This window comes from Triticum aestivum, chromosome 1D (assembly GCF_018294505.1).
Source record: "Triticum aestivum cultivar Chinese Spring chromosome 1D, IWGSC CS RefSeq v2.1, whole genome shotgun sequence".
Classification (NCBI taxonomy): Eukaryota; Viridiplantae; Streptophyta; class Magnoliopsida; order Poales; family Poaceae; genus Triticum; species Triticum aestivum.
The window spans coordinates 228,047,615-228,059,197 of NC_057796.1; the positions used below are offsets into that span (position 1 = coordinate 228,047,615).

Below are 11,583 nucleotides of genomic sequence, written 5' to 3' on the forward strand. Positions count from 1 at the left end.
ACATCATGGTTCGTTTTAAGGGTAGAAATTCAAGTCCTGTCAAACTGAAGTATACAACGACGCATCGAAGCTTCAACGACTGCAAGCCTCAACATGTGCCTATCCCAGCTACGTTCAAGTGAAAAACCTCAAAACAAATTTTGAGTGGAGGGCCAGTTTCGCAAGTGAAGCTCCAGCAACGGTGTACGCAGAACGCCAGGAAAAGGCAAAGAGATCATCACCCAAGAAAAGGACCTAGTTGTAAGCTCGGAAATAAGCGAGGGCGCGAAAGTAAGACTCGGGGGCTTATCTGCAAGGAACTCAGGGACCTGCGCGCGAAATGTGAAAAAAATTTGGACCATTTCTCAATTTGTGCGTGTCATCCTTGCGCAGGGGCCATGCTAATCTTCTCTGTATCGTTCCAATTTTATCGGATGTCCCTGAAGGGACGAGTCTGGCGGGCGCGACCGAGCTTATAAACCGGTGCGTCTCTCTTGGCCGATGCGGGACTAAACAACATCAGCGCTCCTTCCAGCCCCGCGTCCTCGCGTGGGCGCGCGGGCCGCATCCCCTCGCACGGCCCAGCTCGGCGGCAGCCCAGCCCAGCCGGCCAGGCTGGCCGAGGACGAGGCCATCATTATGAGCAGCAGCGGCGGCCGCTTTCCTCCACACACACACACACACCATTATTTTCCTCTCCCTCCTCCTGACCACCCACCCACCCACCAGCCACCAAGGCGGCCGATCTCCCCTCACCGCCACCGCTACCGCCGACGCCGCAGCTCCGGCAGCCGTTCGTCTCGAGGTACGGACGAGCTTCCCCTCCCCTTCCCTTCCCTTCCCCCGGCGATCCTCCCAGCCAAATCCCTCCCGCTAGGGGACCTCGCACGCCGCTCTAGATCTAGATCCGCCCCGTCGTGCCCGCAGGCGTTCGATCCCTCCCTCCCTCGCTCGCCCGCCCGCGCAGCCAGGCAGCGGATCCGGCGAGGCGAGGCCCAAGTAGATCGATACCTCCGCCTCGCCATGAAGGGCCCTTCCGGTTCCTCGGGCGGCCGCGATCCGTGGGCGCCTCCTCCCGGTTCGGGTGGTGGTGGCGGCGGCGGATCCAGCCAGCCGGCCAAGAAGCAGCAGCGGACGGCGAGCTCGGGCCAGGCCGACGAGGCCTCCACCTCCTCCTCCTCCTCACAGCCCCCGCCACAGCAGCAGCAGCCTGCGCCGGATGGGGGAGATGCGCCGTACCTTGGGGAGGACCTGATGTTCGAGGTGCTGCGGCGGGCGGAGGCGCGGACGCTGGCCTCGGCGGCGTGCGTCAGCCGGGGCTGGCGGGCCCTCGCGCAGGACGAGCCGCTCTGGGAGGCGGCGTGCGTGCGCGAGTGGGCCGACCTTGGCTTCTCCGAGCAGCAGCTCCGCGCCGTCGTGCTCTCGCTCGGCGGCTTCCGCCGCCTGCACGCCGTCTCCATCCGGCCCATCCAGCGGCGCCGTGCCGGTGTTCCTGCTGCGCCTGCTCAGGGAAGGGGAAGGCGGCAGCAGCCTCCTGCCAGGCTGGGCCGAGACCAGGTCCAGCTGTCGCTGTCGCTCTTCTCCATCGGCTTCTTTCAGAAGATGCCTAATCAGCCCCCTCTTAAGAAGAAAGATGAGGGTGATGGCAGCGATAAGGGCGGAGGTGGGCGGTGCGGGTGATCCAACTGGCTTTGCCTAACAGCTAGTTTGCACAAGAGAGAGCATAAGAAGTTGGGCTGATTGATAAGAGACATGAAAGAGATGGGGTGGGACTGCAAGGTGGTCGGATTATGCTGTTCTAATATGGACAGGTGTATGGGTTCTGATAGGTCATAAATTCACCTGGAAATGTGGATAGGTGGTGTGTGGGTACTGATGGGTTGTTGGTTTAGTTGAAGAGAAATGGTGAATAAATAACTGATCGGATTCTGTCATGGGGTAAACTGCATTTCTCGTCTGATATATAAAAGCACAAAAAGAAGGAATTCTTCTCTCCAGTCTAACCCACCGCACTCAACTGAATCAACAGTCCACCGCATACTCAGCTGAATCAACAAAAATTACAGAAGAATCACCCAAGGCTGAACATAGTCGAAGACACAAGGTTTAAAATAGTTGGGACCCTAATTTTGTTCTGAAATAAAAAACGGCTCTTGGTAGCAGTAGTTCGTATATTACTAATGACAGTGGATCAACCGAATCGGGATAAACTGAGACCCACGAAGAGCGGAGATTTGGTCGGATTCGATCGTTGGCGGCAAGGAAAACGAACGAGAACCCAAACGGAGTTAGGGCATTCTCACCAACGAAAGGAATAGGCCAATCCAGCGGCGGGGAGGGGGAGGAGGAGGGACTACCGGGAAGAGCTCCCTGGCGTTGCTAGTGGGAGGGAACTAGGAGCGGCTCGGGCGAAGAGGTCGTGGTGGCGAGAGAATTGGGGCGCACGAACAGGCGGGGAAGCCCTCCACGCGTGAGGCTCAGGACCTCGCCCTGCCCCCACGCTCCGGGTTCCTCGCTCCGCCGCGGAATCCACCCCGAGCGGCGCTGGGGGATCCAAGGAGCCCTCGCGCGACGATCCCGGCGAGACCCTGGTGAGCAAAATCGCGATTACCAGCTTCATTTCGCGATTAGCGCATTGTGCCGGGAGCAGGGCCGTGGCACTTTTCAGCGGGAAAACTTATAGCGTCTCAAAGATCTCTGGATCTGGCACTCTTTCTTTGGCATGGCTGGATCACACAATGATATCAACGTGCTTCAGCGCTCGCCGGTGTTTGCTAGGCTTGCCGAAGGCAACAACCCACCGGTGAACTTTACTGTCAACGGACACAACTACGACAAAGGATACTACCTGGGTGATGGTATCTATCCTCAGTGGACCACTATTGTCAAGACAATACCCAACCCTGTCGGAGAGAAGAGAAAAAGATTTGCCCAGAAGCAAGAAAGTGCCAGGAAGGATGTTGAGCGTGCCTTTGGTGTTTTGCAATCTTGATGGGGCATCGTTCGGTATCCTGCTAATACCTGGAGCACGCAGAAACTGTGGGAGGTGATGACTGCTTGGGCCGGCCAATATTTACATTAATTTGCATTCAAACATATTGTCAAATAACATAGTTTTACCGAATAAAAATATTATAATTTTACAAGCAGGATTCAAATAAAGATGTTTCACATAGTTTTGCAAATGAATAAAAGAAGATACATCTATTGGTTGCCAACATGAGCCCACATATGCTCAATCAAATCATTCTGCAGCTGCACGTGAGTTTCCCAATCACGCATGTCTTCATGAAATTGGGTGAACTGTTCAAATGTTGCCGCTACTCCATGCCTAGGCACAACATTCCCACCTGAAACTGAAACTCTTGATCGTACTGATGTTCCGGGCGCTCGTCTTCTACGATCATATTGTGCATGATCACACAAGCAGTCATCACCTCCCACAGTTTCTGCGTGCTCTAGGTATTAGCAGGATACCGAACGATACCCCATCAAGATTGCAAAACACCAAAGGCACGCTCGACATCCTTCCTGGCACTCTCTTGCTTCTGGGCAAATCTTTTTCTCTTCTCTCCGACAGGGTTGGGTATTGTCTTGACAATAGTGGTCCACTGAGGATAGATACCATCACCCAGGTAGTATCCTTTGTCGTAGTTGTGTCCGTTGACAGTAAAGTTCACCGGTGGGTTGTTGCCTTCGGCAAGCCTAGCAAACACCGGCGAGCGCTGAAGCACGTTGATATCATTGTGTGATCCAGCCATGCCAAAGAAAGAGTGCCAGATCCAGAGATCTTTGAGACGCTATAAGTTCTCCCGCTGAAAAGTGCCACGGCCCTGCTCCCGGCACAATGCGCTAATCGCGAAATGAAGCTGGTAATCGCGATTTTGCTCACCAGGGTCTCGCCGGGATCGTCGCGCGAGGGCTCCTTGGATCCCCCAGCGCCGTTCGGGGTGGATTCCGCGGCGGAGCGAGGAACCCGGAGCGTGGGGGCAGGGCGAGGTCCTGAGCCTCACGCGTGGCGGGCTTCCCCGCCTGTTCGTGCGCCCCAATTCTCTCGCCACCACGACCTCTTCGCCCGAGCCGCTCCTAGTTCCCTCCCACTAGCAACGCCAGGGAGCTCTTCCCGGTAGTCCCTCCTCCTCCCCCCTCCCCGCCGCTGGATTGGCCTATTCCTTTCGTTGGTGAGAATGCCCTAACTCCGTTTGGGTTCTTGTTCGTTTTCCTTGCCGCCAATGATCGAATCCGACCAAATCTCCGCTCTTCGTGGGTCTCAGTTTATCCCGATTCGGTTGATCCACTGTCATTAGTAATATACGAACTACTGCTACCAAGAGCCGTTTTTATTTCAAAACAAAATTAGGGTCCCAACTGTTTTAAACCTTGTGTCTTCGACTATGTTCAGCCTTGGGTGATTCTTCTGTAATTTTTGTTGATTCAGCTGAGTATGCGGTGGACTGTTGATTCAGTTGAGTGCGGTGGGTTAGACTGGAGAGAAGAATTCCTTCTTTTTGTGCTTTTATATATCAGACGAGAAATGCAGTTTACCCCATGACAGAATCCGATCAGTTATTTATTCACCATTTCTTACAAGAACTAAAAGAAGGGTGATTATTGCAGGAACTAAAAACAGCTGCATGGCGGGGGTCCAGGAACGGCAATACGAAGAGTTCTTTGGTGGGTTTTACTTCGATGAAGATGCGTTAAGGTACTACCACCCTAGTAGCGTTGATGAAATATGTACTGTATCTCAAAGGCTTTGGGCTCCGTGGAGCTATGCCATTAGCTTACAATGCATGCTTGTAAGGAAAGTATAGGAGTAGGACACTATGATTTTTTCCCTGTTACCTTATCTAAACATATTTGCTATAGTCGAGAGTGTTATATTGCTTGTTTGTGCGAGAGAAGATTACATTTTGCAGTCATGGAATCTTCATTGTTGGTTATTTGCTGGAACAGCAAGGATATATCACTGGATGGGCTGGACAAGGAACTTGAGGAGCACAAGAACTATGATGTGAGTCTAAAGCCCACTGATCCTCATTCTCCGTCTCCATATAACAATGGTCTAAATTAACTGTTCTTACCATTGGAGTGTTGCACTTTAACGACTTCTAGTTATTAATGACTGCACAATTTGCAACTTTGACCTGATGAAGTACCGATTGCATATTAATGGCGCAGTGTATGTAGCGTCTTTATTTGTTATTGATGGTTTTAACATGTATGCTATATTTTGGACCACCAAATGCCTGTTATCCGATTTCCTTACCATTCCGAAAGATGTCCGCTGTTGTTTTTCCACAAAAAAAAGGAAAATCCTGAAGTAATGAGACCTAGGCTATGCACCATTAATTAGCTTCCACCGCTACATACACTGCTCATGTTCTTAGAAGCACGATCTTTCTTTTTTCATATGATAATATCAAGGGTCATACGCTTCTCTGTGCTGTTTTCCAGGTGCTAATAAGTATTCTAACCAACGGTGAAAAACAGCGTGACATGGCAACCATGGTGGAAGGCAACCTAGGCCATATTGAACAGGATCTGATTCAAGTACGTGTTTGTGCAAGCTTCAGCCATGTCACCAATCTGCTAATAAAACTATACACACAGTTGCGGCACATGTGTGTCTTCCAAAGCGTTGGATATTAGATTATTGCATGGTACCACTGATTGTTTCTTTAGACGAGATATTCTACATTTTCCTTGCTGGAGCTATATTCCATGGAAAGAGAAGGAATTTGAATGATTCAATGTTTATGGATGCAAACTGAGGAGTTAGGACAGATATTATTTCTAATGATATGATTCTAGCCAGTTTTTCTTTGAGCAGAGCATGATTAAACTTGTTTTGAGTCTTTGTTGTCCTGTTTGCTTGCTATATGGTACAAGCTAAATCTATATTTTTCCTAGCTTCATTTACCCACATATTGTTTTGAACTTTAAAACAATGGACTGCTGTCTCATCTGTTCAAAAGGACTCATCTACTGATGCTTGCTTTTCTCTTATGAATGACTCTTATGTTACTCAAGAACTCAATTCTAAGCTCTAGCAGGTAGACATGGACATAGCAAAAGTCACAAATCAGTAGTGATAGGAAGTTTTGTGCAACAAACCTAGGGAAGTAGGATTTACAATTAGTGCTAGTGCTTAGACATGGCATGCTTTTTTAGAAGTATTGATTCTGATACTTATAATGAGTCTGGGCCATGTGCTGTGACTTATATTTTGCTAACTATTATGTGGTTTCTATAATGTACTCCCACCGGCCCTTTTTACTCCGCGTATTAGATTTGTGTCAAGTCGAACTTCGTAAAGTTTGACCAGATTTATATAAAAGAATATCAACGTCCACAATACCAAATATATATACTATGAAACTACATTTCATAATGAATGTAACAATATTGATTTGGCATTGTGAATGTTGATACCTTTTTCTATAAGTTAGGTCAAAGTAGAGATACTTTGACTTTGGACAAAAATTATATGCAGACTAAAAAGGACCGGAGGGAGTATGAAATAACCAAGGGAAGGTCTCTTGCATAGTTTCTTAACCTTCAACATAGCTGTCCCGTGATGTTTTGCATAATTCAATCCATACGTTTCTAAACTTTTATGTACAAAATTGCATGGAAATATCTTGATCTTAAGAGGATCTTTCTTCATGTCTACAGGATTATATAAAAGATAATGACAGCCTAGTTCTGTTGCATGATCAGATTCATGACTGTGACATTGTTTTATCTCAAATAGGATCACTTCTTAGTGGATTTCAGGTATATTCTTGATTACCTGTCTAGTACATGTAGGGTCCTTATTTATTTGATAACCTTTCTGTTGCAGTAGGTTAGCTTTTTCTCCGAGGGAAAATATGTATGGAGTTGATGTTATAAGCAAAATGTTGAGATTTCATACATGTCAATATGTAAAGTGTGGGGATGTAGCTAGCATGGCGCGGCTGCTTATTTGAACGTTTAATTTTCAAATTTTATTAAATTGATAGGCTGTATCCCCATTGAGGTGTGGAGAGGCCTCGGGGACATAGCGATAGCATGGCTAACCAAGATTTTCAACCTCATTTTTCGGGCAAACAATATGCCAGAAGAATGGAGACGGAGTATATTAGCACCAATCTTCAAGAACAAGGGGATGTTCAGAGTTGTACTAATTACCGTGAAATTAAGCTGATGAGCCATACAATGAAGCTATGTTTTTTTTCTTCCCCCTTCGTCTCGCCCGCTCCGGCGAGTGGGGAGGCGAACCCTAGCGCCTCCACTCCCTACCTCCCTCGCTCCCCTTCCCCTCCCTCGCCGCCGCCGGCACACACCGCCGGGCAAAGCCCGGCCGGTGTCGGTGGCGGCGGGGCTCCTTCCCCTTCCTCGCGGTGGGCTGGCGCGGGATAGCAACACCGGGCGGAGGTGCGCGGCTCTGCAGGGCGGCGTGGCTCGTCGGCGGGGGTGTGGGCGGCTGCACGTCGGGGTGCGGCGGGGCGTGCCCGCGTGAGGTGGCGGCGGTGGATGTCCCCAGCCCAGGTCTGGCTCGGCGACTTCTCTGCCCGGACAGCAGCACCTCCTCGAAAGGTTTTAGACTTAGTAGAACTAAAACTGAGTACATGAGGTGCGGTTTCAGTACTATTAGACACGAGGAGGTGGAGGTTGGCCTTGATGGGCAGGTGGTGCCTCAGAAGGACACCTTTCGATATTTGGGGTCAATGCTGTAGAAGGATGGGGATATCGATGAAGATGTGAACCATCGAATCAAAGCCGGATGGATGAAGTGGCGCCAAGCTTCTGGCATTCTCTATGACAAAAGAGTGCCACAAAAGCTAAAAGGCAAGTTCTATAGGACGACGATTCGACCCGCAATGTTGTATGGCGCTGAGTGTTGGCCGACTAAAAGGCGACATGTTCAACAGTTAGGTGTGGCGGAGATGCGCATGTTGAGATGGATGTGTGGCTACACAAGGAAGGACCGAGTCTAGAATGATGAGATACGAGAAAGAGTTGGGGTAGCACCGATTGAAGAGAAGCTTGTCCAACATCGTCTGAGATGGTTTGGGCATATTCAGCGTAGGCCTCCAGAAGCTCCAGTGCATAACGGATGGCTAAAGCGTGCGGATAATGTCAAAAGAGGTCGGGGTAGACCGAACTTGACATGAGAGGAGTCCGTAAAGAGAGATCTGAAGGACTGGAGTATCACCAAAGAACTAGCCATAGACAGGGGTGCGTGGAAACTTGCTGCTATCCATGTGCCAGAACCATGAGTTAGTCGCGAGATCTTATGGGTATTACAGTTACCTCTAGCCTACCCCAACTTGTTTGGGACTAAAGGCTTTGTTGTTGTTGTTGTAGTATTAAACTGATAGGCTGTCAGAATTTATTTTGTCATACACGAGACCTTTTACGTGTCAAAGTAGCCCACTGCCCACCTGAACTCTATGTTGCTTAGGTAGGGCAGGCCCAGCGTTGCAATTCAGTACTACAAGGATTGAGTGTGTGTGTGCATGGGTGGGGTAGGGGGTACAAATGAAGAAATATGAGAGATAGAGAAGAATGCATAGTACAATATGAATATCAATGCAGTCTCAGATTCATTTTTCTGCCCATGATTCATCATGCTTTGAACCCATGCTGTCACATGGTGTCTGATTGGCAATACATTGGCTCAGTATATTGATTGATGCTCAACAACTGTGGTTATCATTGTCCGCCATGCCTTTTAGATTGCTGGTCCGTGGCCTTGCCACGCTGCACGACTTACAACCAAGCCTTCTGCGGTCTGGTTGCCACTCATTCAATGCCTCATGGTAAAGAGAGGAAAAGGGAAAACAATGATAGAGAAAGAGGAGGTCCAAGGGGAGGGAGTGCATCTAGAACTCGCTAATCCAGTGTTAGGCATATGATTGCCCATTCTAATGAACCTTCTTGCCATCACTCCCACTTATATATTGCAGCAAATGGTTGTGGTTGCGTCGCCTACCATATTTGTGGGATCTGAGAAGTTCATTCTTTCATGGTCCTTTGCCATTATACGAGGCTTACCGGCTTTCATGCACTCTTTGCCATCTAGTTGCCACTCTTTCAGTGCCTCTGGAGTTGGGAGCAGAGATCGCTGAACTCAGAACGAGCAATCACTAGTGGAAGAAGACTAGATGTGGGGAATCCTGTTAACCTGGCTTTGGGTTGGTACTTGATCGGACAATGCAGGACAAATGGGGTGTCATTGCCATACTACTAGCCGATCAATTAGACCATAACCGTCGTAAGCTCACAGAGCACTGAAGTTTGAAAGCCTGAGAAAGTGAGAGTGCTTGTTATGGATGTGGGACTAGTGAGGCAGCGCTAGGCAAGGCGAGTATCACACAATAACTGTTGCCATCTGTCAGCACTGCCCCTGATCCGACTGTTGAAGTGTATATGTGGATTGCCTAACCCTTTCCATCAGTTCGGACTTTTGGTTGCGTTGGCTAGTGCATGAAGCTTAACTTGGTATCAGGGCCTAAGGTCTTGAGTTCAAGTCCTGGCTTTCGCAGTTTATCCAAAAAATTGCTGTTGCCCCCTCTATGTCCACGTATAGGCCGGTGTTGAAGTGTATATGTGGATTGCCTAGCCCTTTCCATCAGTTCGGACTTTTGGTTGCGTTGGCTAGTGCATGAAGCTTAACACCGACATCCTTGCCCTCACCACAGGTGTTGGCTTGCAACAGCGTCTGGAGGGGGAGGAATCCTTGCATCAACAAAGTTGACCTGAAATGGAGAGGGTTGGTGAGGCTTGGGTGGCCATACCTGACGGGGAAGTGTGTGCTCCCTAAAACTTTTAGTTTTGTGATACAATTTGCAAATAGATGTCCAACAGTAGCTGCCAGCTTCCCACACAACCAGCTTGTGACCATAATCATATTATTGAAATTACGTGTTGTTGCATGTCAGGTTCACATTGGTTCTTTAAGCTCGGAACTTAGAAGTCTCCACGAGAAATCCTTGGACTTGGGTGTGAGGCTGAAGAACCGGAAGGTAAGGACAATCCTGTTAGGCTTTTACTGAGACTCTGCGATAATCACATATAGGTACATAAATTCTTCACTTTAACAAAATACTTTATGAGTAACAAGAGTTACTTGGAGGTTTAGTTTTCGCGTGATACAAAATTGAATGGTAAAATATTAATTGGCAGCAGTAGCATATTTGATGTACTCATAATGTTTACTTTAGTGGTTCAGTAAATATTAATGGGCTGATATGGGAGCTTATGCTGTACAGTTGGCTGAGACAAAGCTTGCAGCATTTGTCGAAGAAATTGTCGCTCCTCCTGGTTTGGTGAATGCTATAATTGATGGAGAGGTAAGCATCTAACAACAACTTTGCAATTTGATGCGGGGGTTTTCCAGTATGATACTCTCCGTCCTATAATGTAAGACGTTTTTTGACACTACACTAGTGTAAGAAAACATCTTACATTATGGGACGGAGGGAGTAGGTTACTTTTGAGTTCTTCTGTTCCACACTGCAAGTCTTGACGGTTTTAGTAGCTATGAGCCAGTGACTTCAATGTTTTCTCTTCATGCACATCAACACATGTAGATGAAAGTATATGTGTGCATCAGTGCATGTGATAAACAGTTGCTGTACTATTTACTCAGTATGTTAATGTGCTGTCTAATATTTGTCGTTTTACTTAGACATGATTGTTCAAGGGCGAAGTGCACTAAAAACAGTGATTTCTAAATGCTCAGTTCAGCACCACCCCACTAGGCCATCACTATACCGAAAAAGGGTTTCCCCCCGCTTTGTATTCCAAAGCAACCAACACCGATACAGGATCGCTGGGGCGAACAGCACAACAAGGCCAAAAGAAAAGAAGAAGAAGAAGCAAATGCCAACAACGGCAGCTCGACAGAGCGCGGATGACCCGCCACCGCTACGCCCACCAGAGACAAACCACTACAACCCGAGGCTCCGGACCACCGCGTCAAAACAGCACCTCCAAGAAGGAAAGCGACGCCGACGACGCTGCTGCCCGGACATGTCCTAGGGTTTCCCCGGCACGCGGAGGGAGGTGGGGGATGGATATCACCGACACCCTCCAAGAAGGAATGGTGGCACCCGCAGGTGTCACCGCATCGGGGCCGAAGACCGGCAAGGATTTCTCCCATACTCCAATCCCCACCGCCCAACGGACCGGAGCCGACCAGCCATACCGCCGCCCACCACCATGTGCCATCACGGTTGCGCCGTCACCCACGCCGCCTCACTGCGAACACCAACACGAGGCCAAGAGGACCGGAGAGAAGCGCCCCGCGGAGGGAGAAGCAGCACCGAAGCCGAACGGGAGGGAACCACCTCCACCGCCATCGTGCGGGAGGCCAGAGCCTCCGGCACCGTCGCGGTAGCCGTCCGGACGCGGCAGCAGGGCATGCCAGGCCACCCCTGGCCCGGCCAGGCCTGACACGGGCCCGCTAAGCCCTGCTGCCACGCTGCAGCAAGCCGGCGATGGCGCCACCAGCACCCTGCCGCTCATCGCCTCTGCCCCGCCTCCCGGAAGCCACGAAGCAGACCCACCCCGCCGCCGGCCTGCCCAGGCCCAGATGGGGCCCGAAGGGCC

The 11,583-nt window shown here is 49.7% G+C and overlaps 2 protein-coding genes and 1 non-coding gene across 14 annotated transcripts in view; 2 read left to right on the plus strand and 1 right to left on the minus strand.

The window, feature by feature from the left end:
• Window positions 1-326: 326 nt before the first annotated feature.
• On the minus strand, window positions 327-429 carry LOC123183731 (U6 spliceosomal RNA). Its single transcript, XR_006492760.1, has one exon. It is a non-coding gene; the product is annotated as a U6 spliceosomal RNA (small nuclear RNA).
• Window positions 430-504: 75 nt separating this feature from the next.
• Window positions 505-11,583, plus strand: part of LOC123181140 (vacuolar protein sorting-associated protein 52 A) — a 28,450-nt gene continuing 17,371 nt past the window's right edge. For 4 of the 12 annotated variants that reach the window (XM_044593368.1, XM_044593371.1, XM_044593370.1 and 1 more), the window contains exons 1-7: window positions 506-784; window positions 4,597-4,684; window positions 4,936-4,993; window positions 5,437-5,532; window positions 6,658-6,759; window positions 9,912-9,995; window positions 10,242-10,322. In XM_044593368.1, the coding sequence (XP_044449303.1) occupies window positions 619-784; window positions 4,597-4,684; window positions 4,936-4,993; window positions 5,437-5,532; window positions 6,658-6,759; window positions 9,912-9,995; window positions 10,242-10,322 (675 nt within the window). In that variant the 5' untranslated portion in view covers window positions 506-618. Of the gene's footprint in view, window positions 785-1,630; window positions 1,841-4,596; window positions 4,685-4,935; window positions 4,994-5,436; window positions 5,533-6,657; window positions 6,760-9,911; window positions 9,996-10,241; window positions 10,323-11,583 lie in introns of those variants that run through there. The other 8 variants (XR_006491509.1, XR_006491508.1, XM_044593376.1 and 5 more) reach the window with 5 other exon arrangements.
• Window positions 813-1,659, plus strand: LOC123181142 (F-box protein GID2-like). The gene has a single exon (XM_044593378.1). The coding sequence runs from the start codon at window positions 1,003-1,005 to the stop codon at window positions 1,657-1,659; it is 657 nt and encodes a 218-aa protein (XP_044449313.1). The 5' UTR covers window positions 813-1,002.